Source organism: Xiphias gladius, chromosome 7 (assembly GCF_016859285.1).
Source record: "Xiphias gladius isolate SHS-SW01 ecotype Sanya breed wild chromosome 7, ASM1685928v1, whole genome shotgun sequence".
Classification (NCBI taxonomy): Eukaryota; Metazoa; Chordata; class Actinopteri; order Istiophoriformes; family Xiphiidae; genus Xiphias; species Xiphias gladius.
Window position 1 is genome coordinate 795614 of NC_053406.1, and position 25768 is coordinate 821381.

The 25768-nt window shown below is 38.8% G+C and overlaps 2 protein-coding genes across 10 annotated transcripts in view; both read left to right on the plus strand.

Annotated features, from left to right (window-relative positions):
• The first annotated feature begins 510 nt into the window (after nucleotides 1-510).
• On the plus strand, nucleotides 511-15182 carry ppm1da (protein phosphatase, Mg2+/Mn2+ dependent, 1Da). Of its 3 annotated transcripts, none has more exons than XM_040130660.1 (6): nucleotides 511-1228; nucleotides 2216-2444; nucleotides 5106-5230; nucleotides 5829-6010; nucleotides 6263-6487; nucleotides 12680-15182. In XM_040130660.1, the coding sequence occupies exons 1-6, from the start codon at nucleotides 703-705 to the stop codon at nucleotides 13067-13069; spliced, it is 1677 nt and encodes a 558-aa protein (XP_039986594.1). In that variant the 5' UTR covers nucleotides 511-702; the 3' UTR covers nucleotides 13070-15182. The 3 variants fall into 3 exon arrangements, with proteins under 3 accessions (XP_039986594.1, XP_039986595.1, XP_039986596.1); XM_040130661.1 differs by having other exon boundaries at nucleotides 6374-6487; XM_040130662.1 differs by having other exon boundaries at nucleotides 511-994.
• A 287-nt stretch (nucleotides 15183-15469) lies between these two features.
• Nucleotides 15470-25768, plus strand: part of brip1 (BRCA1 interacting protein C-terminal helicase 1) — a 62226-nt gene continuing 51927 nt past the window's right edge. For 4 of the 7 annotated variants that reach the window (XM_040130652.1, XM_040130656.1, XM_040130654.1 and 1 more), the window contains exons 1-6: nucleotides 15470-15722; nucleotides 15951-16072; nucleotides 17563-17674; nucleotides 17958-18179; nucleotides 20392-20558; nucleotides 24263-24397. In XM_040130652.1, the coding sequence (XP_039986586.1) occupies nucleotides 15980-16072; nucleotides 17563-17674; nucleotides 17958-18179; nucleotides 20392-20558; nucleotides 24263-24397 (729 nt within the window). In that variant the 5' untranslated portion in view covers nucleotides 15470-15722; nucleotides 15951-15979. The remainder of the gene's footprint in view (nucleotides 15723-15950; nucleotides 16073-17562; nucleotides 17675-17957; nucleotides 18180-20391; nucleotides 20559-24262; nucleotides 24398-25768) is intronic. The other 3 variants (XM_040130655.1, XM_040130657.1, XM_040130658.1) reach the window with 2 other exon arrangements.

Here is a 25768-nt window from a genome sequence, read left to right on the forward strand (position 1 = left end):
AGCAGTGACGTAATTGTGCAGACGATGTAAAAACAAAAAAAACAGAAAAACAAAACAAACAAACAAAAAACCCTTCATACTCAAAGGAAAAAGTCATATTTTAGTAGGATTGAGGATGATCACATTTTACGTAAATACATAAAATACATAACGCATACACAAATAATACTACTTTGTTATAGTTTTTATTCTACTCTGGTTAAGTTTAATTTGACAGATAAAACATACATATACATACGAGAAGCAAAGCATTCATACATAATAAAAATATTATAGGTTTTCCTTTGTAGTCTAACATGAATTTTTTTAAGTATGTTCAATTTTCTCTCAGTTCTCTGGTTCCCTAAAATTCAGAGTTCATGTCTAAAGATCGTTAAAATTCCAAGATGGTTTAACTGATGCGGATGCAAACATACTCGAATTAAAGCTGAAAGTTATTAAGCATCATTCTTGACGCACATTCCTGCTGCACATTTCTCTCAAAGTCGCTGCTTGGGGGTCGGTACCAGCCACTAGAGGGCAACAGCTCCATAGGCGTTGACACGTCCGCCTGCTAGAAGAAGACAGACTTTGACGTCAACGCGTTTGAGCATGCCTACTACATTCGAACATAAACAAAGGCAGGACGCAGCGCTGGTGTAAACTGTAATCTGGTATTATTTTATATGCTAATAATACCTAGAACGACTTCGTTCTCGAGCAATGGAAAACGCATTATTGATGGGAGTGAGTGTGTTTACCGACCAAGGAGGTAGGAAATACATGGAAGATGTGACCGAGATCATAGTAGAGCCCGAGCCGGGCGAAGATGAGCCGACGTCGCGTGAGCCAGAGGAGAGCAGCGGGGGAGACTGTGCGGTCAACTCTCTGGCGGTCGTCACGCATACACACCGGACTGATGACATCGTGGGGCCCCCGCAGGTTTCAGATGCAACCTTTGAGCCCGTACGAACGGCAGGCCAAAGTACATCGGCGGAAATATCTTTGCCAGAAGGTCAGAGCCCACGGCGAGCTCAGCAGAGAACGGCTAGTCGTTCCCGCCGTTCCGTAGCGTTCTTCGCCGTGTTTGACGGTCACGGGGGTCGCGAGGCTGCGCAGTTTGCACGAGACTATTTGTGGGAGTTCATGAAGAAGCAGCGGGGGTTCTGGTCCGAATGTGATCGGGAGGTCTGCTCTGCCATAAGCAAGGGATTTGTAGCCTGCCACCACGCTATGTGGAAAAAGCTACGTAAGTTTACCTAGACCTTACTAAGTTATGACATATGTTATCAGCTGTCAACACAGGGCCGTTGTATCCCATAGGTACATGTCCCTCTGTCTGAATAGCGTGAGCCTCACTCCAAATCCCGACACCAGACTGCGGTCTGTGGCCTACACCCCGAGAGTTTTTAACCGTTCGTGGACCGTGGTTGCACTGCTAGCTCAGATGAAAGCCTAGTTTCCCAGAAGCTTCCACGGCCCAGTAAAGCCATTCGCTTTTGGCTATGTAGCTATACAAATTGTAAAAGCGGCCAATTGGCACCATATTTAGTATTTATTTCTGCCGCTATGTAAATACAAAATGATTAACGGGGGCAGCAGTTTTAGCAATCGATGACAACAGAGCTAAGGAGTAAACAGTATCCGCCGGGTTCACTCCACACAAAACCTGCCACAGCGCAAACAGACATCCGGTTACCCATTTAGAAGTGCGGTCAAAAGTTATTGTCAGTAATGTAGTCGGCCAACATCTTATTGTTTTCTTTGACTCACTCTATGTGGTTTATCATATATTTCGTCACAAAACCTATTGAATAATGTAGTAGCCAGTGCGTGCTATACCATACAGACCCGCAGTGTGTTCAGGTGTCTGCCTGGAAATCAATAGGCACGTCAGCTGTTTTACAGCTGGTCACAGAGGGTGTCTACAGCAGTGTCTGAAAGGCACATGTCTGACTTTGATAACATTGGAAAGACTTGCTCCAGGACAGACTTCGTCAAGTGAACTGACCTAAAGGTCACAGAGTTAACAAATGGCTCAGTACATCGAAGAGTCTTTGGTGGAGATTAGCAATTGATAATGAAAAGAATCATTTTTAGAAGCATTTATTTTCTGCCTCCGTTTTGCTGTCCTGTTAAATGTGTTGTTCACGGAGGGGAGTATAAAGCAGTTTATAAACATTTAAATGGTTATAGCTCAGTAAATATATTAATTTTATGTCTTTCATTTTCTTAGCTGAATGGCCAAAGACACTTACAGGCCTTCCTAGCACATCAGGCACCACAGCTAGCGTAGTAGTTATCAGAGGAAACCGCATGTATGTGGCCCATGTTGGGGATTCTGCAGTGGTTCTCGGGATCCAGGATGACCCTTCAGTCCCGTTCGTCAGAGCTGTGGAAGTCACACAAGATCACAAACCTGAACTACCCAGAGAGAGGGAGCGTATTGAAGGTCTGGGAGGGAGGTAAGGTTCAAATGCATAAGGCACCCTGTCTTTGCATTTTATTTAAATAAAGAGTAATGTTAATATTAGCAATGATCTCTAATGTAGCGTACCTCCTGCAAGGGAAAGAGTATTTTTGCTGCCTGCCCTGCACATCATTGCTCAGAACACATAACCATAACTCTCCAAAAAAACCTTTTAGTTGGAGATTCCTATGAAAACTCGTTATGATTTATCTGCCGCAGGGGCCCGTTTTGAATCAAACTGTTGATCATGGGCTATGACAGTAAATTAAAGTTGTAAATTAAAGTACACACTGTAGCAGATGTTGAAAGTTCTGGGTATACGTAAGGATATTTCTAGGAAAAAGACAAACTTTTCGATTTAGTAACAGCATATTTGTTCCCGTGACTCAGCACCCCCACAACCCCCGATCTATGACAAAGAAGCGATTGTAACCTAGAAGCATCTTTTTTGTACAAAATGTTATCTGTCTCAAGGGATAATGTTCATTATACTATTTGTGGCATGTCTACTGATAAGATGTTGTAGTGATCACTTGGGTAGCTTGACAACAACCAAACTTTTAGGCTTACATGACAGGGTAAACTCCACAGCTTTAAGGTTTTACAGTTGTGCAATAGGTGGTTATGGCATTGCAATGGACCCTAAGCATGTAGATATAGCATAATTCAGCTTTACTGCATAACATATAACAAGATATAAAGATGGTACATTTAATTTATTCATGTATTTGGGAATGTCAGCGGTCAGCACATAATAGAGCTAGTGAGGAGAAGCGCTGGTTTAAAATCATATTAAGCCAAACATTGGGCCTGGACAATAAGGTCATGGAATCTAATATCAGTCTTTGATAGACATGTATATGTGATTATCCTTGAATGTGTGGGAGAATGCAATGTGAATTCATCCTACTTCAACTCAACATGTCAATGTTCCCTGTGATGCGTATCCGAGCAGACAAGCTGAAGAGTTCAAATATACATCTTCTGTAAAGACCCCATAAACTATTTGTTGTAACTGTACTGTCACATGTGGTCTGTCAGCAAATCACTAGTGAATCACCTACCACAAAAGTGACACTGATTGATTTGTCAGTGTAGGTTTGCAGGTAATGAAACAGTCTTTCACTGTATTTAAAATTTGAATGTTATTATGAATTTGATAATGTAACCACAGAGGATTCATAATAGAGTAATTGTATAATTTGGTGAAAAGCGTTAACAGCTATCACTCTGGTAATTGTTTATATTACTTCTGGGACCATATCAATTGCAATAACTAGCTAAGGCTATAAGGGGGAGTATCTCTTTCTTTCACTTACTCAGTAGTAGGCCCTGTTCATACCTCGCAATAACATGCCTCTCAGGCGATCCGACCAAAAGTGGACAGCTATAAGTACAGGTGTGAATGCACTCAAGATACATTGAAGGCTCATTGAGAGCCGATTGCTCGGACCACATTCTAGGTGGTTTGGGCTGCATCTACACATTTATTTAGCAGCGTGTCCAAAAATGTGTCCTGGGCCACGTAAAAGGACTGCCTAGTCAATTGACGTTCTTTGTGTAAGCAGATGTACATACTCATTCACAAACAAATACAATTTGTACTAATCGCGTAAGCTGGCTTTGCCCATGATGTCCAAAAATCTTCCAAAAGCACATAGAGATATATTACGAGTGCATTAATCATCCTGGGTGATTTGGTTTGTCTGGAACATGCCAAGGAAAAGATCCAGTCTGTATTGGTTTGATTTCTTCTTCTTTTTCTTATAATTTCTGGCAGACTAGAAATGGGAAGTGCAATGCTGCCTCCCGCTGGTTAAAAACAACAATGCATTTGATCTTTGCAAAGGGAATTGATGTACGTGGTTATTTGCATATAGAGGGAGGAAGTGAAATCCGATCACAAGTGGTCCCTTGAGACTCATGCGGAGACACATTCTAATGCCAGGTATGAACTGACGTACTTAAAGCTGTCCACTTGTGATCGGATCAACCAAGATGCATATTAATGCCAGGTAGTGTCACAAGGAAATCGGATATAGAGGAAACAAACACATTTCTTCAAAATATCAGGCCCGGTTCACACCTGGCATTAACATGTTATTTATATGTATATTTCTACTTAGCCCTCCAGTTTACTGCAATAACAGAATTAAAAAGCATTAAAGTGGAGCAATGTTTTTGCTAGCCTTTTGTTTATTAGTGAAATTACATTATACTCAGTATCAAAAATGTCTTTGGACGCGTTGCACCAACCAGGATTAGCTTTAAAGCAGGATTAAGTCACCTTAATTTATACACAGTTTTTAACTAAATAGGTATAATTTTAAACCTTTCTGAAAAGATCACCTTTTCCAAAAGGGTCAGTGGAAAATGCCTCCAAAAAATAAAATGCCTCTAGTTAAATCAGCACTTCTATAAAACCGTTTCAACAAACACTGAACATTGTAATTTTCATAAAAGCATAATTTGTTGCAGGGAAGATGTAGTACATTGCATTAGTTTTACCTTGGTGTGCCTAATGGACTGGCAGCTGAAAGTAATCGTTGTTGCAGCACACCCATAGTGTCCAAAACTAGCTTTCTGAAATTTGTGGATGATTTGCTTTAAGTAAGTATCAGCTTTTCTGTTCTCTTTTCTCCTGACCTGCTAACAGTGTGATCAAGAAATCCGGAGTGAACCGGGTTGTCTGGAAGAGGCCAAGGCTGAGTCACAATGGCCCAATCCGTCGTAGCACGGTCATTGACCAGATACCATTCTTGGCAGTAGCCCGAGCTCTAGGTAGGAAAAGCAATCAACACAGTAATCTCAGTGAATAACCTGTTATCAAAGCAGCACTAATGACTGGAGTAACGTTGTTGTATTTGCCTGACCATGAAAAACTTATAAAACAAATAATAAAACAATAAAGCTCTCAATTTAGTAAAAGCATGTTTAGGAGCAATCAATTATTATCAAAGATGTAAGGGAGTCTAGAGAGTTTTGCCAAACAAGTGTTTTGGGCCACAATGGTCAATTACCCTCAGTCTTAAGTTTAATTCTTAAGACTAATCCATTCAGGAAAATAGACATAGATTGCTAGAATCAGAAAAAATAGCTACTTTATTATTGAATTTAGATTTATTCGCAGTCACAAAAACTCGTGGTAGAGGTTTCTGTGGTCCAGATAATGGAATGTTTTGGTTTTTCTTTTTGGTCGTTCTCTGTAGACTGTGGCTTTTGTACAGAATTTTTAAACAAGCAATAGATAGGAGAGCAGAAATTGCCAATAACTTTTAAGTTTTATTTAAAACACAGCTGTTTGATCCATCCAGTCAACATGAATATTGTTTGTTGAGACCAGTAGTGCCTTCAGCTAAGTTTCTCTTCTCTGCAACAGGTGATCTTTGGAGCTATGACTTCTACAGTGGGGAGTTTGTGGTTTCTCCTGAGCCAGACACCAGTGTGGTGACCCTTGACCCCAGAAAACATCGCTATGTCATCCTGGGCAGTGATGGTCTATGGAACATGGTGCCACCTCAAGAGGCCATCTCCATGTGTCAGAACAATGACGAGGTGATGGTAAGTGTAAGCTACATCAGCAAAGAGTTGTTTCTGTAAATGGCAGCCTAATCTTTAGCTGTCATCATTTTGAATCATTAAAAAATGGATGACTTCCTTTTCTACCTGCCTGGATTGCGATCTATTGTAGAAGGGTTAAAGAAGCAAAAATGGTTGAAAGGCCCTGTAATGATACCTGAAAAATAACCTAACAGAGTAATGCTCACCTCATATCAGACCATGTCGGTGTTATAACAGCCTTCTATGCTTCAGGCACCATGTGGGGTATCAAGTGCCCGGCAGCTCGTCAGCCATGCTCTGCTGCGGTGGCGCCAGCGGATGTTGCGTGCTGATAACACCAGTGCCATTGTAATCGCCTTGCAGGAGCCTGGGACCTCCCAGGACACCCTGCACCATGAGGAGGTGCTTCTCGACCTAGCCAAGGTTTCCCAGTGTCGTCCCACCTCCATATCCCGTGCTGACACTCCTCTCCTTCAGGTGAGGGCAGGATGACAAGAAACACATTGAGAAGACTACAAAACACACCTTTTTTATTATTGTGAAACAAATGTGTTTCAGAATTTATTCTGCTCCCCAAATTTCCTTTCAGCTCCCTGTTGATCTTTTTAAAACTCAATTGAAACTATTTTTGAAATATGAACATTGAGCTATGTGGAAGTTGCAGGATATAATTGCATTAGTAGGTGGTGTATCAAAATCAAGGCTGGTAGCTTTGGTTAAAAAAAAATTCTTGCACACCTTAAAGTCTTAGTGACGGGTGTGTAGGATCAATCATAACCAGAAGACAAACGCAAAAATCCTGTATACTGTCTATCATTTGTTCATTCATCAAAACGAAGGTACACAAATGGCTCCATACAGTGGCTTCAGAAAGTATTCACACCCCTTCACCTTTTTTACACAATTTATTGTGTTGTATATTTTATTTTAAATTGATAAAACTGCCACTTTTGCCTATTAATCTACACTCAGTAGCCCATAATGACGAAGTGAAGACATGTTTTTAGACATTTTTGCAAATTTTTAAAAAATCAAAAACAATTGTCCCTCATTTAAAAAAGTATTCAGAACCTTTGCTGTGGTACTCAAATTTGTGGTCAGGTGCAACCTGTTTGCTTTAATTATCCTTGAGATGTGTCAGGAAGGTGATTTGAGTCCACCTCTGGCAAATTGAATTGACTGCACATACAGTCACTGAGCAGTTTATTAGGAATATCATACAAATACTGGGTAGGGCCTCCCTTTGCTCTAAAAACAGCGTTAGTTCTTCGAGGCATGGATTCCACAAGATGTTGGAAACATTACTTTGAGATTCTGGTCCAAGTTGACATTATTGCATCAGATAATTTCTGCAGATTTGTCAGCCGCACATTCATTCTGCCAATCTCCCATTCTACCATATTCACAGAAGTGTTCTATTGGATACAGATCTAGTGACTGGGGACTGAAGTACACTGAACTCATTGTTCATGTGTTCATGAAACCAGTTTGAGATGACTTTTGCCTCAAACCAGCCCGCCCAGCACCAGTGATTGTGCTATGGTCAAAGTCCCTGAGATCACATTTTTTCCCCATTCTGATGTTTAATTTTGAAGCTTAACTGAAGCTCTTGACCTGAATCTGCATGTTTTTATGCATTGCACTGCTGCCACATGATTGGCTGATTGGATAATTGCATGAATAAGAAGTTGTAAAGGTTTTCTTAATTAAGTGCTCGGTGGGTGTAGTCTAGAATTGTACACAACTGTGTATGTAAGGTCCTATAATTCACACTGCATGTCAGAAAAAAAGCCAAGTGGAAAATATGGAAATAGAGTTAGCTGTTCGGCCAAACTGAGTAACTGGTAAAGAAGGATCTTGGTCAAGGAGGTGACCAAGAACCCAACGGTCACTCTAACAGAGCTCTGTAGAGATTGGCAACCCTGCTGGGAGGGCAATCATCTCAGCAGCACTCCTTCAACTGGGCCTTTACGGTAGAGTAGCTAGATGGAAGCCACATTGAGTAAAAGGCATATAATATCCCACTTGGAGTTTGTCAAATGGCATTTAAAAGACTCTGAGAGCATAAAGAAAAAGATTCTCTCGTCTGATGAGAAAAAAATTGAACTGTCTGGGCAGAGCTCCAAATACTAATGTCTGGTGAACACAAGACACTGTTCATAGCCTGCCTAATACCATCCCTAAAGTGAAGCATGATGGTGGCAGCATCACAGTATGGGGGTGCTTCTCAGTGGCAGGAAGACTGGTCAGAATTGAGAGAGAGATGAATGAAGAAAACCTGCTCAAGAGTGCATGTGACCTGAGACTGGAGTGACGGTCCACCTTTAAGCATGAAATGAAGCATCCAGACAAGACAATGCTGGATTGGTGTGGGAACAAGTCTCTTACTGTCATAGAGTGGCCCAGCCAAAGCCCAGCCTTAAACCCCATAGAACATCTGTGGAGAGAGCGACTTCCAGGTCATCAAAGGGATGTCAGTGTAGGGAAAGGTCTCTCGACAAAAGTGAAATAAATCTTCCCCCAGGGTCAAACTTGTGTCGGTTTAAGTTTGACCATAGTTACGAAAGGGACAAAAGAAAGGCTTTATGTGAAAAACTGCAAAATCTGCCCCAACACCTATGCACCAGGGATCTTTGTCAGATGGAGGGAATATGCAAAGGCATGGAGAGTCCTGAAGGAAAACAACATGAGATTCCAGACCCTGTATCCAGTTTGGCTGAGAGTCTTTTACGAAGAAGGGACTAGAACCTATAAAAAAGAGTAAGAGGTAATGTTGGACCTGGCGGACCAAGAAGATTTGGCAGTGGCCACTGCAACCAGTGTGGTCGGGATGCACCACTTAAATCAGAGGAGTTCCAGATTACAAGGAAAAGCTGCATTTTAGGAAATGGGACATATGGATTTCCCACTTTATCTGGCAAGGAAAGAAACCAAAAATTGAATTTAGTACCTTAAAATTAGGAAAAGAAAGAAGAGGGATGGTACTTCGTTGTTTTAAGAAACAATTTTTAAGCTTCACAGCAAACTTCTTTGTTATGTTGGTATAACAGGGAGTACAAGGCTAGATGGAATTAGAGTTTGGAGTGTTTCCTTTGTCCTCAACTAGAGTATATACAGTCTCTCACACAATTTTTCATAATTTTGCCTCTGCAATCTACAACAATGAATGTGAAGTGAAGCCATCAATATGAGATTGAAGTTTAGACTTTCAGCTTTAATTCAAGGGCTTTAACAAAAACATTATATTTATAACCATTTAGGAATTACACCCATTTTATACATAGTCCATTTTAAAGTCAAAAGTGATTGGAGAAACCAACATGATTATAAATATAAGGATTATTTTTAATACTTGGATGAAAATCCTTTATAGTCAATGATGGCCTGAAGTCTGCAAACCCATGGACATCACCAAATGCTGAGTTACCTTCCTTGAGATGCTTTGCCAGGCCTTTACTGCAGCCACCTTCAGTTGCTGCGTGTTTGTGGGTCTTTCTGCCTTCAGTTTTGTCTTTAGTAAATGAAAAGCATGATTGATTGGGTTGATGTCAGGTAACTGACTTGGCCATTGAAGAATATTCCATTTCTTTGCCTTGAGAAGCTCTTTGGTTGCTACTTCTATTAGCAGTCACATCATCAATAAACACCAGTGACCCAGTTCCATTGGCAGTCATACATGCCCATGTCATAACACTTCCTCCACCATGTTTGACAGATGATGTGGTATGTTTTGGATCATGAGCCATTCCTTTTCTTCTCCATACTCTTCTCTTCCCAGCATTCTGGTACAAGTTAATCTTGGCTTCATCTGTACAAAGAATCTGAATACTGTGTTCTTCACCTGGCTAGACGTTTTGAAGGGGTGTCCCTAACCGAGGAAAGCATTCTGTGATCATCCACATTGGATGTCTTCTGTGGTCTTCCAGGCCTTTTGGTGTTGCAGTATTTTTGTTAAACACCTTGAATTAAAGCTGAAAGTCTACACTTCAATCAAATCTTAATGGCTTTGTTTCAAATCCATTGTGCTGGTATACAGAGGCAAAATTTAGAAAATTGTGCAACTGTCCATATATATGTACCTGACTGCACAATATAAATAATATAAATTAAAGATGCAAGCAGCGTTGAATAGGCCCTCGCACTTTGAGCCGGTTGGGGGGAGTGGTATATACTGTGTGATTGCAGGCCAGATGACTTACTGTGTTTACCAGTTGGATAGTGTGTCATGAATTAAGGCAGGTGCAAAGATAAACCCAGACAGGGGCTTGAGTCCCTGTCTTTTAACCTTAGACTTGACAAGCTTCAAAATATAGCATAATCAAGGTCTTAAGGCTTTTCTGATCTAACATGAAATGGATCTGGTCAACCTCCATTTAATGTACCAGTTTGTGGCCCTATGACTATGGCTGAATATTGGCATGTACTTGTCTTCTGGATGATATTCTTTTCAAACATGTGAAATTTGGTAAAGATCTGATGATGGGTATTTGAGTTACAACAATTTCTGTTTTCTTGTCAAAACAATGACATTTTCTGCACTGCCAGGGAAACACCGTTCAATGAAAACTCAAAATATTCACAATAAACCATCATCACGGTCTGGAGGATTTTCGGACCACAACTAAGGTAAATCTGGTCAACCTGTAGTAGAGCAGTACATCAAAGTATAAAAGCTGTCATTTCCTTTTGCCAGTAGGTGGTGCCATGACTGTAACTTCATATTGGCATGTAGATGTTTTTAGGCCACTACTCTTATCAAATGTGAAACGTGATATATATTTGAGTTATAACAACTCCCTCTTTCACTGCGAAAAATCGAAATTCGCCATGCCACCCCCTGACACGCCATTCAACGAAAACTCAAAAGATTCGATATTCTGCACTGCCAAGGTCTTTACATTAGACTAACTAAATATGATGTCGATCTGATTAATTCCTAAGGAGTTGGTTAAAGTATGGCGGCTGTAATTAGCAAGAACTGCACCAAAATTGCACAGTAAATTCAAAATGGCTTATTTCCTTTTGGGTTTAGTGAATAGCTCCAAGGGGCTTGTTGTAAGTCTCGGGATGTTACATGTGCCTCCTGAATTTCGTACATGTAGGTGAAACGTACCACGAGGTGTATCAAGCCACTTTGCTGCAGCCATGCACAAGACCCATAAAATATGTAAATTTTTATAAAATTCGATTCATTTGCATGGATAAAAATAATAATCATCATAATAATTCAATAAATAATAATAATAATAAACATAGTAATTTCACTAGGGTACTTGCAGTGTTTGGCGCTCTGGGCCTAATAAATAAAAACTTGAATAGGGCTTCTTGTAAAAATAGCCGAAATCTTTGTATATTATTTGACATTATCTTTTCCAAAAAAAAAAACATCTGTAGAGGGACCTGAAAATGGCAGTTCACAGATACATCCCATCCAATCTGACAGAGCTTGAGAGGATCTGCCAGGAGGAATGGGATAAACTGCCCAAATCCAGGTGTGCAACGCTTGTAGAGACTTACCAAAGAAGACTCAAATCTGTAATTACTGCCAAAGTGCTTTTACAAAGTACTGAATTACAGTGGCTTGAAAAAGTTTTGGTACACCTGGTCAAAATTTCTGTTACCATGAATAGCTAAGCGAGTAAAAGACCTGATTTCCAAAAGGCATGAAGATTAAGATGAAACATTCTTTTAAACATTTTAAGTAAGTTTAGTGTATTATTTTTGTTTTGTACAATTTAAGAATGGGGGGGAAAAAAAGGAAAGCAGCAGCATACAAAAGTTTGGGGACCCCAAGAGGTTTGAGCTCTCGGGATAACTTTTACCATTTAGCAGAGTGGTGGTGCACTTTTCTACTATGCAGCGATACTTGCACAAATACGACCTTCATGGAACACTCAAATAAAACCTTAACTGCGTCCTCACCACAAAATTCAGCATCAAAAGTTGCAGATAGATCTCAAAAGAACAGTGCCTGCAAGACGGCCCAAGAATCTCACAGAACTTGAAGCCTTTTCCAAGGAAGAATAGCCCCTCAATCAAGACCTTAAAAGACATGTAGCTGGCTACAAAAAGTGTTTACAACCTGTGATACTTGCGAAAGGGGTTGTTACTAAGTTCTGACCATTCAGGGTGTCCAAACTGTAGTTTGTGGGCCTCTTCCTTTTCTGTAATATTTTGAAACTGTAAAAGATGTAAATAAAAAAGCAATTTTATCCATTTACAATTAAATCTAAAACACAGTAAGGTGTGCAAAAGAGTTTATGAAGCCACTGTAAATTAAGAGTGGTGACCCAGGAAAAACACCACCAATAAGAAGACACTAGCTGTGGCTGCAGTATACTCACAAATTAGGGCTGATGAACTCAAAGAAAGTTCCCATTACAATTGCTGTCCCTTGATAAATCTTTTCAGTAAAGTTTTTAGAAAGCCCTATTTAACCAGTTTATATAAGTCAAAAGTAAAATATTTCAAATCAACGTACCAGAGTGTATTGTGATTTCCTTGACCATCCTTTGTGCTGCTGTTGGAAAGTGTAATAACGTCTCCCCAATTCCAGTTGGCAATAATTGTTTTATGTTGTACTGTAAAAATGGAAGATTTAAAGTTGAATCATCCACATGTATAAGTAAAGTTTGTCATCCCTGTTTCTTCCATTCTCTTATTCTGCAGCGGCCTCCAGAGGAGGACTCTCCCTCTTCCATGTGCGAACTCCTCCCAGCTCTGGAACGACGGGATGGACTATCAGGAAGCAACAGTCTGTACCACATGAATCTTTCTGATCCATTCACTCTGTCACCACTGTGTCCAAACAGTAGTGCTGAGCTTCCTGGTCAGTCCAGTCCTATTGACAGGACAGCTAGCAGCAGGACACCCAACAGCAAAAGAACTATTGATGGATCATCATCACCATCATCAGGCCATTCTGTTAAGAAAGCCCGGCGCAGGATTGCCAACAGGCCACCCCTGGTCCAACACAACGCAGAGAAGAAACAGAAGGAGTCCAACAATGTCTCCCCCATTCTTCAGCAGCATAACAAGACCACAGTGTGTGTTTATTGAAACACTCACACAAAACATCAGTCCGCTGCCTCCCACTGTCATCCTTGTCTCCAGTGGCATTCCTGTTCCTCATGTTTGCAATTCTCCTGCACATTCTGACAACTAAAAACCAACCTTGCTCTATAGGTTGTGGAAAGACTTGTCTTCTTGCTCAGCACCAGTACAATACTTATTTTAAAACTTATGTTTTTTTTTTTTTTTTTTGGAAGAATGCTAATTTCATAACAGATCTTGTGTTTTTGTTTCAAATTCCTTTCTGAAATGCTGATTAAATGTTTCTTACTTTCCTTCTTTCTTGTAACAGTTGTAGGAAGTAAGACTAATGATCCTGGTGTAAAAATTATGCATTTTGTAGTTGAGTGTCGAGAAGCAAGACAAACTGTTCATTTAAAACAAATATATATATTTTTTATACATTATTTTATTGTATGATGATAAAACATGAAAATCCCTTTTTAGATGAGATCCACTACAGCTTTCGTCTCTGACTCCTCCTCATTCTTTCCAGATACCAGACACCCTTTGTTTAAGCATATTTCTGTATTTTTATTATCATCTTATTTAATCACTGGAGATTTGTCTTGAATATGAAGGTGCTGCTACAGTCACAAATCAGTAAGCTACTACATTGTGTATATTGATAGATAAATATATGTAATAACTGTTGGTAGCATGTTTTTCTTAGAGAGTTCACGTTTGACAAATCATGGAAGTTGTTTTTAAGTTTTAATTGCACAATGCATCTTAGGACATAAATCCACTCCCTCAGTCATCTTACATGGTTGTAATTTGTGATGACAAATGACAGTTGATTTTCTGGTGTCTTCACTTCCCCTGAGCCTGCTCTACACACTCATACATCGGGTAGTGATTTTCTGTGTTTCCAAGAATGCCTTTCAACAGCCCTCTGCTATGCTGAAGCTTTTGCTGGTATATCTGTCTCTACAATTATGGATTTCACGTTCTGCGTTTGCTGAACGTCCAGATGGCTCTAAAACGAAGACTTCCTTTGGTTCCGATGAACTGACATAAAACTTGTTGTTTACAATCGATGTTTATGATTATTATGTGCTGCCAGACTTCCATTGTGGCTGCACTGGAGGTAACAGTGATGTCACATTGTCTGTTGACCATACATGTATGGGAATAGGAAAAATGCTCAATCACAAGCAGGTTGGTCCATACAAATGGGACTGGCTTGCATTACCAGTCCATCCTGCCACCTTATTTTATCTTGTTTGCACCAAGGTAATAGCTGTTGGTTCTGTTTCATTGAGGTTGATTGAGAGATTTTTTTTATAGCATTCTCCTTATACAAGCCATTGGCCCTCCACACTGCAACTACACACTTGCAGTTCTATTGTTACTGATGTATGCACAAGGCTCATTTTGTGAGTAAATACACTCTGCATGGACTTTCTAACAGAATACTGCACTATTATGGTGACCATATTTGTCTTTTAAAGGGATTTTTTTTTTCCTTTGAAAATAATGTAGCAAAGATTGGATGACACGATTGGAGTCTAAAATGAAAACAGTAAATGGAGAATGTTTAAGGACAAATAATCAGATTATTATAATTTAAACAAATAGAAGGAAATGATTGTTAAGATGAGTAGAGTTTGCAGAACATGGCTGTGCCCTCTTTTGCCTCTGATGGTTTTGTTACACGACAGACAGTGCATGATTCAAATGATAAACATTTATTGTGAGAGAATAATGACTATTACCCCGATAAGACAGACGTCTCGATCTTTGTAAAACCTTGTTACGTGATGATGTATTTTCATTGAGCTAAGTGCAATTTCTAACAGGAATTTGTAGCATTATGCATTGGTTCAAAAATATTGTACAGTATTGAAAAATGTTTGAAGAATGATGTTCATGTGCAACATGTTCTCTCTGCAAATACAGTCTCTTAATTTACTTGGAATCCCTGTATGATTTTTATATACAATTTTTGAGAATTGTCATATATCTTAATCTACTCATTTCTGCTCTTGAATAATGACATACCTGATCCAGATGGCTGTACTAACAGCAAACAAGTGCATGTGTACAGTACAAATGTGAAAAACGCTTACCTGGAAATTAACATATTTAAATAAAAAGCTCTCTGATATAAAGTAATTACTTTGCTTTGCAAGAAGATAGTGACTTGTTTCTAATTCTAAAATGGCTTCTGCTTGTTTTTGCTTTGAATTGATAAAACTATAAAGCATAATAGCTCACTATTGACTTATGCTGAGGACATCACTTTAAACTTTATGGGTTCGAATATTCAAAGTTTTTTCACCATCCCATCTCTCACAGAATTTGCTCCCCTGCTCTCCGTCACAGTCAGAATTTTATTTTGAAAGCAGTTGTAGGAAGCCATAATGCGGACTAGGTCCAGCTTCCTGTCAAGTATTCAAATGTGATTTTCGAGAGCGGGAAGAATTATGGGAAGCGTAGAGTGAATGGAAACAGCTTGTGTTCGGAAAAGTCGTTTTTGATATTGTGAGAACATGTTCCTGTTTCCAGTATTACCAGTCCAACCATGGACTATGGATACCAGCAATGAATCCAAGTAACGTTAGAAAACTTAGCATTGGCATTAGCTCTTGCTAGGTAGTCAGCAATTACTAAACTAGCTAACTCTCTCAAGTCGCAGGTAAGTGACAACTTTACACTTACACACAGGACAAAAGGGAAAATAACGTTTGTTAAACTGTTGATGAATTCTAAACAGTGTGTTAGTTAATGTCAACCACATTAGCTTGTGAGATAATGAGTTGCAGTAATTAACGTTAACTATGGTTTTACTAACATTACACTCAACATGTGTCCGTATAATATGTGGCTAATAGTAGGTTTATCAGACATATGTCCTGTGTTTCAGAAATATTTCTGTGAAGCAGCAACAGGAACATGGCCACATCCCCAGTGGAATACACCATTGGAGGGGTTAAGATCCACTTCCCCTGCAAGGCTTACCCATCCCAGCTGGCCATGATGAATTCAGTGGGTAACAAACGTCACCACTCACATTTGTAAATCTGCAACTGAATTATGAAGTCAGGATGTTATGACACAATAATCAGCTTTGGTGATACAGTGCAGGATGTTTGTGATTGGCCCCTTAGTTGTCATTTTAGCCCATTAAAATACACAATCCCATCCGTGAGACATTGGCCTTTTTAGCTCTACTTTATGTGTGTCTTGGTCTGTACTGAACTCAATCTTAACAGAATCGGGACAAATTAAACATTGTTTGAAAGCTATAAGTCTCTTGGTTTTCTATGTGCAAAGCATTATGTCACTACAACAGTTGTTGACACATTAGTTCAGACTTGTGGCTATTGTTCCAAAGTGTTTTCCACACAAAAGGTACTACTACAGGCCTTATATTCCCATTTTTATCCCAAAAAAAAGGTGAGGCAAAAAAAGTAAAATTTCTACTACGTTCGTGCCTCTGTACCTATTAGTATCTCTTACACTCATTCTGACATTTTGGTTGTAGGCAAGCATATTCCACTTTTATCCTGGAAAGGTCTTTCATTGCTTTATCCATATGTTCAGAATTGTTGTCCAGCTGAGTGATGACAGACCATACAGAATGCTGCTTTATACCTCTGCATTCATCTTGTTGCTTCCGTCAGCAGTAGAATCACAGTCCAATTGGGAACCACCACTATGTTTGACAGATGAGATAGTATGCTCGGGTCATGTGCTTTTCCTATTTTTTCCTGCACACTGTGCAGTCACAAAGGGGTTTTTCTTGACCACAAGACTTGTGCTCCTCAGTCTACCAGTTCAATTGCCATCCTGTACACACCTGCCTTTTTGGAATGTATCCAACTGTTGATTTTTTCAAACCGACTACCCTTTGCTATCTCTCTGATAGATTTTTGCTGTTTTTTTTTTTTTTAGCCTCATTTTAGCCTCTTCACTTGCATGGCCTCGTCTTTGCTCCTCATACCGACAGCCAAGTGGCCAATAACTTTGAACCCTTGCAATTTTGGCCCTATGTGTTAAAAGTGCTATATCTCCCATATAGTTCCTTCTATATTGATGTAAACCCACTTTAAATTAAAGCTGAGACATGGCACTTTAATGTAGTATCCATTATTTTATTTCAAAGTGAATGTGCTGAAGCAAAGAGCCTGAAGAATAAATAATATAAATACTTACAGCCTTGACTTAATATGTTGACAAACTGTATTACCATAACTACAAGTAACTTACTTTTGGTAGATTTATCTATCTGATTGATAATTGGAACATGCAACCTGTTTGTGCTTTGGACTGTGTTTTCTTTAAAACAATGCATGGAGAACGTGCAAATACTGTCAGAATTAAACAAAACCACTAGCACCTGAAATTGTGCAATACTATATGTAGCCTTAGCATTTATTGATTTTGTCAACAATTAATCACACTTCAAAGCCTGTAGAGTTAAATTGCATAGGCAGTTAACTGACAGTGTAAATGTGTGTGTACTTTTTCTGAAGATCATACGAGGGCTGAACTATGGGCAGAACTGTTTGCTGGAGAGTCCCACAGGAAGTGGAAAGAGCTTGGCGTTGCTCTGCTCTGCTCTGGCCTGGCAGCAGGCTAAGTTTGGTAAGTCTGCTCTGACTTAGACCAACAAAACAGAAAAAAAGTGGGTAGGCAAATAGGTCTATGTATCCCCAGGAAAAATGGAAAGCTCTTGTGCACAGATTAACTAAAGCCTATCTGTCTTACACTGATCAAGAATTGTTAAGGGAATCTATAAAGATTTAGACCGATAGACCAATCCAGAATTGATAATGGGATTGGTGTCAATAAAATCTTATCAATTTTTATCCCTACCCTGATACAGTGTCAGTGTCACTTTTATATCTGTTTCATTTTGTGATGACAGTTAAACTTCAAGGAGGAGGAAGCCAAATGGAGAACAAGAGCCAGTCAGATAAAAACTCTGAAGACTGTAAGAAGTCAGATGTCATCACTCTCTGTCAGTGTGTGTGCCACAGCAAAAGCAGTAGGGCCTCAGCTACAACAGCAGTCAAATCTGCTGTCGTGGACCTCACTGTATCACCGTGTAAAGAGGTGGCACAACAAATGCCTCCAGCACCTGAACATAGTAAGTATCTTTTAGTCCTTCATTTGGTTGTGGTACCATTTGAAAACATCCATCACAAATATTTTTTCCTGAGCCTTTCTTCCTTCTGGTTTACTGCTTAGTATAATAGTAATTTATAATTCAAATTAAGAGACATAAGGTAAAATAATTTATTTATATAGCACATTCCATACGCAGTGGCAGTTCAAAGCTTTTCCACACACATATGAAAGACATAAAATGTGATTTTCTTGATTTTTTTATTTTATTTTATTTTTCAACATGTCTGACGCATGTGCTGAGTTTCATGAGTTTCCATGTACCTTTAGTCCCTTTAAAAAATGCAATTGATTTGTCCTAAGAATAATAATAATACTAATAATGATGATAATAATAACATAGCAGTTTCAATAGGGTCGTCGCACCGGTCAGTCCTCGAGCCCTAATAATAATAATAATAATAATAATATTGTTATTGTTATTATTATTATTATAGTAATAAACTTAGCGATTCCAACAGGGTCCTCTCAACGGTTGGTGCTTGGGCCCTACTAATAATAAAACTGTATTAATAGTAATAAACATAGAGATTCCAGTAGGGTCCTTGCACCAGTTGGTGGTCGGGGCCTAATAATTACAACACATTAAAACATTAAATGGCATGATAAATAAATAATAAACAGTGTGACACAAGAGCGGAGACAAATATTCAAGCAGTTTTCAGTCCAAGAAGTTAAGCATTCATAGCTCTGTTGGTCATCAGTTTTTACCATCTAATCAGGAAACAGAAGTTAACATGCACTGCAATGCAGAATCAACAATGTTATGCCCCTAAGATAGAAGATAGAAGCAGCCATCATTTTCATAAAATTCAACTCTGCTTTGTTTTAAATCAGTATCTAGTATTGTATTTCAAATATTGTCAATTGGTTGCAAAAAGGAATATTTTGGTGGATAAAATTATCCTTAAGGAACATGCACAATTTAAATGTCAGCTGTATCACATAAGTGTTTGGATACAATCTTCTGTCACGGTGTTTGTAATTTTACATTGCAATATTGACAAGTTGCAATATAGTAACGTTTTTGGAAATTCAGTTTAGAAATTATTACATATAAAATATCTGGAGATGGGAATGTCTTTTTTTTGGCTAATCCAGTGACCTGACAAATCAAGGTACTTCAGCACATTGATGCCTCATTCCTGTAAATCCAATAAAGTGATCCTAAAATATTAACATAAAATTGAAAATTGAAAATGCAATCGCATATCAAAGTAATAGCTTCCTCAGTAGGAACAGGGTAGCAGACCCTATACGGGTTAAACAGCTCTATTGTATCGCTATCCTCTTACTGTACGTTTATACCGTCATATCACACAACCCTACCCTGCTTCATATTTTGACTGTCGTGTAACCATTCTTTTTGCAGACAAGGAAAAATGCAAACTGCCATTAATATTGTCCACACCATAGTTCCAATAATTGATTTTGGCAGTATGGAGCTGTAAAGTGGCGCACGGAAGAGCATGTTGATAGTTTTGATTTCCCAGGTGTTGCTGCCAGCTGCAGGTGAAGACAATCATGGACTGTATGGTGTACCATGTCTTTGTTTTCTCTTACAGTGTTGAAAAAACAAGGGGCATTCAGTGTACTGACAACTTTGACAGAACCAGGCGTTTGGACTTTGGAAAGAATAACAAGAAGTACACAAAACCTAATAGGTTCTAAATACAATTAAAGAGACTGAACATTTCACTTTTATTTTAGACGAGGCAACTTCAGAGCGCTTCAGCTGCATTTTCTTCAATAGTCCCAACTTTGTTATAAACATTGTTCAGTCCGTGCAGTGGTATCTCATAAATCAAGTTTGGTGAATCATTCAATGAACCATTACACCAGTACTCAGCAAGTAACCCATTTGTAATTACACGTTACATTTGCTTAAAACATCTAAGATATTTACAGGTTAGTATAACAATAATGTTGTAGAGGCAGGCTAGCCTTCATTGCTTCAAATATTTTGATATTTTGGAAGTTATTTTATACCCTGTGCCAATGTCTTTGCATTGTTTAATTGTTTTCTTGCCAGTTTCAAATTGTATATCGTGCCCTCAGAATTAAGTGACAACATTGTCTGGCTTTGACCCTTTTTACACAAATAAGATTTAGCTGAGGGCTAACCAGCACTAAGCCCTTTATACACTTAATTTCTGTTGCTGTATATAAACCAGTTTTTTTTTGTATTGCTTTAGTGCTGTTACAAGAGGAGTTGCAGCCCAAGAAACAGTCTATAGCCTCTCGTCTGTCTGAGAAATTCCAGTCTTCCCTCAGCTCTGACTGCAAGAAAGACGACGACTTCCAGCCAGACAGGAAACGCGTTCGCACTGCTCAGCACAAGGTAGTCAAAAATGCCTTGTATAGGCTCTTTGTTTGCTTTATTTATTTATACTGAATTTACTTTATATTAAATTTAGAGGCTGAATGTACATATTCATGGCCTCATGGCATAAAAGCAAAGAATAGTAAAATCTGCGGTGGTTTGATGAAATCTTATTCTTCTAAGTGCTTGGAGTTAGAATTTGATGGTAAGTCACAGTACAGTGCTGTCACAATGTATTGCTCACCGTAACAATGTTACTGAGATACAGGGGAATCAATATACAATACAAAATGTTACTGCTAGACAATGACATACAACATATGTCTGTGTAAATGAAGGAGAAAGGAAAAGGTAAATAAGTACCAGTTTTTTTGGTAATGTTTCTTAAGACTAAATTAAGTACAGTATATTGCTGAATAAATTTTCTTTTGTGAGGTCAGTAGCCAGCGACTTAACGATGACTTGGTCAGCGGCTGAGACTTCATCAGCAGTGGGGTCTAGTGCAATGAGTGAATAATTGGCATCACAACATATTCCACATTCAAAGGATAAAAAACATTTTTCAAAAGCAGCTGTCAAAGCAATGAAAATCAAATATTTAACATGGAAATGTATTTCTTCTTCACTTTACTGTATTGATAGATTGATTCCCTAATTAGCAAACTTAATTCTTTTCATTGTGAAATTTGCATGTTGTTTATGTCAGTGACAGACCATTTTAAGGTAAGGGGATGTGGGAGTTGGAGCTCTATGCCAGAGCCGTATGTAAAACATTCTCTCATTAAACATTATTTAATTTCATATATATATATATATATATATATATATATATTTTTTTTTTTTTTTTTTTTTTTTTTTTTTGCCTTACAGTATATATACAAAAATAACTGATGGAGGTGATGTAAGAAGAGGGCACCACAATATCGAACAGTGCGAGACGGGGCAGTACGACTCATTTCTGTTGTTCGCTCCAATACTCTAAGCTCTGGGGTCTGGCTGTCAGCAGCCTGGCAGGAGAGAGACTTCCCAGCGTGGTAGGATTTCATAATTGAGCATTGACAAAGATGCCAACTTTTACTTTGTCGAAAACCAATGTTTTCACATCCTAGATCAGCGTTTTCTCTAGGTTTCTTGAAGGCTTAGGTGCACATTTATAAAACAAGGTTATAATGCATGCATTTGAACTTTCTCATCCTCCCATAGCCATTTGAAAATGTAACAGAGCTTAGCAACTTACCAAAATTACTGCTCAGTTGGGTGTCTGTAGGCAGGTCACTTTTTCATGGGGTGGTGTCGCTAGCCAGCTGACTGAGTTACTGTAGTGAGTCGATTCCTCTCTAAGAATCACTTTCCCTGACAGCATTTTTCAGACTGTCCTTTTGTTCTCATCATGTGTGACAGATGTCATTTTTGCCCCTTCGACAGATTTTCTTCCTGGTTCATTTCTAAAGTAACGACGTCAGAAGATGCTATGAACTCGTTTTAAGTCATAATCTACTGCAGGTTAAACACTTTTAGGGCTGACTGACTCTGAAAGACTCACTATAGACTGACTTGAAAACACTGGCTAGCTTAGCAATATTAAGGCTACCAACCCCCATAATGCAACACTCTTGTTAAGCATACTCTCTACATTCAAAAAGAATATCTGATGTAATAATACGTAATTGTCTCGTGTTCAAATATAAGATGACATCCACTTTTTCAAGCCCAATTTCCAGAAAAAAAATATTGTATTATATTCGGTCCAATACGGTATCCTTTGTCGCCAGGGTGGTTGAGAACTCTCAGCATCGTTTTTTTCGGTTCATTAGGCTTAGGGGCTGGGCCTAAGTCTTACAATGATAGGGAGAAGCCTGCTACAGTCCATTCAGAAGGTATTGAGACCCCTTCACTTTTTTTGACATTTTGATATTTTGATGCCCGATGCTAAAATCGATCAAAATAATTTTTTCCATCATCAATCTACACTGAATACCCCATAATGACAAAGCGAAAACGGAATTTTAGAAATGTTTGCAAATTTAATAAAAAGGAAAAACTGAAATATCAAATTGACATAAGTATTCAGACCGTTTACTTAGTACTTAGTTGAAGCACCTTCCACAGCGATTACAGCCTCGAGTCTTATTGGGTATGATGTAACAAGCTTTGCACACCAGAATTTGGGGATTTTTCTGCCAATCTTCTCTGCAGATTTTCTCAGTCTTTTTCAAATTGGATAGAGCAACCACTTAGCAACGTTGGCAAAAAAACTCCCTTTTAACAGCTTGAAACCTTGAACAGAGCCTAGCAGCTGTCTGCCTTGACCGGTTGGGTTAAGAGAGAAAGAGAGAGGGGGAGAAGGAGAGAGAGGGAGAGAGGGGGAGAAGGAGAGCAAGGGGAAGAAGGGGAGAGAGAGGGAGATGGAAAGAGAGAGAGAGCGAGAGAGAGTGAGAGAGAGCAGGAGGAAAGAGAACATAGCACGATGCAGGTTCCACATAAAGATGTATAATAATAATAACACTAATAATAATAACTAATAATATCAATAACCAGACTAAATACAATAATAATAACAATAATAACAATAATAATAATAATGATAATAATGATGGTGATGATGATGATAATGATGATAATGATGATAATTGAAGAAGTGGCTGTTGAGTAGGATCATGGGGGTAGTAGGTTTTTTCCAGTTACAGATCCAGACTCTGCATTAAGCGAAAGGAGAGAGATGAGAAAGAACAAAACTATGGGCGAGAGTAGTTAGTGACAAACATTAATAGGATATGAGTACGTATGGATGGAGAGGGAGAGGAGGACAGAGGAGCTTGGTACAGTCTAGGCCTATAGCAGCATAACTGGGGAATGGTTCATGGCAAGCCTGAGCAAGCCCCAACTACAAGCTTTATCAAAAAGGCAGGCTTTAAGCCTACTCTTAAACTCGGAGAGGGTCTCTGCCTCCCGGACCCAAAACAGAGCCCTGACTTGAACCCAGTCGAATACCTCTGGAGAGACTTGAAAATGGCTGTCTACTGACGGTCCCCATCCAACTCGACAGAGCTTGAGAAGATCTGCAGGGAAGAAAATCCCCAAATCCAGGTGTGCAAGCTTGTCAAATCATACCCAAGAAGACTAAAGGCTGTAATTGTTGCCCAAGGTGCTTCAACTAAGTACTGAGTAAAGGCTCTGAATACATGTCAATAAATTTCAATTTTTCCTTTTTTATTAAATTTGGGGAAAAAAATTATTATTCTGTTTTCGCATTGTCATTATGGGGTATTGAGTGTAGATTGATGAGGGGAAAAAAATAATTTAAGCGTAGCATAAAGCTGCAACATAACAAGGGAAAGGGAAGAGGTCTGAATACTCTTCCTGGATGTACTGTAGATGATGAACAAAGACATGAAAACCTGACTTTTTAGGTCAAACATGAGTCATATACAGGAGTATGGTTGGTGAGCTGAACTGAGACAACACTTGCAGGGTAGTGAATGATATATTTCTCCTCTTTGTAGATATGGTGTAATGTTTAGTCTATAAAAACATATAGAAAAGCATGAACCAAGGAACCACAAGCATCTGACCAAATAATATAATGAATATGAATCTAAGTAAATTTAATAAGTGAAATACATAAGTTAATTTTTGGCAAAACTGGTCAGCACTTGTTCTATTACAGAAATGTTGAGTAATGTGCAGTTCATTGAAGCAAAGTTTCTGTGTTTGTTCCTCAGAGACAGAAAAAGCAGCGTCTGGAGCAGGGAGTGATATTCATAGATGATGAGCAAGAGCTGGACAATGAGCCTTCAGATCAGAGTTTGACCACAGAACCAAACAACCCCGCAGTTGGTTTGTCCTCATTATGCAGTGTGAGTACATTCCAAAGAGAATTGCGGAGTTACAAAAGTCATATAGTTTACAGACACATGGGGGCAATATTGTCCATTTCTTTGAATTTGTAAATATAAGCCAGTCACTGTGGATCACATTTGATGTGGTTGATGTGATACAGTTTAATTGATTACCTGAATATATGGGCAGTACCAAAATATTTGGGGATGGCATTATCTACACTCCTTCCAGCAAGAATAATGGGTCCCACTGCATGTGCAGAAGCACAGGTGTATGTAATTTTGTTAATGATGTTCTGTTACGTAGTATCAGTAAGCTATTCCTTTGAGCCAGCATGCACATGATCAAGGCACTAAGGTGTAACTTGGAAACCTTAATGGACCACAGCCATCATTAATGTAATTAATGACACCTGTGCTTTTCCTGCTGTGACTTGTCCGCTATTGAGACATTTAAATGGAACAGAGCCATCATTACACTACACACACTTACTATTTGTGGTTGTACTGCCAAAAACATGTTAAAATGTCTGTTGTGAAAAAGCCTGTTGCATCCTATCAGTGTCATAAATAGCCCACAGAAACACAGATTGGATGACATCAGTGGAGTAGATTACAGCTAGTTTTGGACCACTTGTTCTAATTTCATGGTATCACCATGTCAGCAATAGGTTCAGAATCACCATTTATTATCAGCACTGGGTGGCGTTATACTCCACGGAATCAGCCAAGGCTATGGTTAAAGTTGAAAACATGTATAGGCTTAAAATGAGACCAATTTGGACATTGCAGGTAATTACCTCTGTGATCACCCGTGTCTGTTTTTTTTTTTTTTTGGTTTGTGTGATTCTCAACAGGATTACGCAAAAAGTACTAGTACCAATTTGCACCAAAATTGGTGGAGGCATAGCCCAGGGAAGAACCCATAAAATTGTGCGGTAGATCAGGATTATTTACAAATAATTTGAACATTCTCTAGTTAATGTTTTTACAAACTGGTGTGTTTGTTTTAACAAAAAACAAAATGTATAAATGCAAGGTTAACTATACTATATTATACCACCTTAAGAAACAGGTGAATATGTATAAGCAAGGATCTGTGTATATCCACACAGCTTTTACAATTTAATTTTACTTGAACTGTTGCGATGTTTTTATTGCTCTGATCATTTTCATTTCTGTAGTGATAGTTTAATTTCCTTCAGACTCAAAAGCACTAGTCCACAATCAGGGGAAAGAAAGGGGCGTTCCCCAATCATTGTGCCATAAAAATTTATAGACATTTCAAGCTGCCACCTCTCTATTGTAGGTACAGGTCTCTGGAAAGAGAAATGCTAGCGTACGTGAACAAGGAGAACCTCATACATTACTGTATTGTACATTTACTGT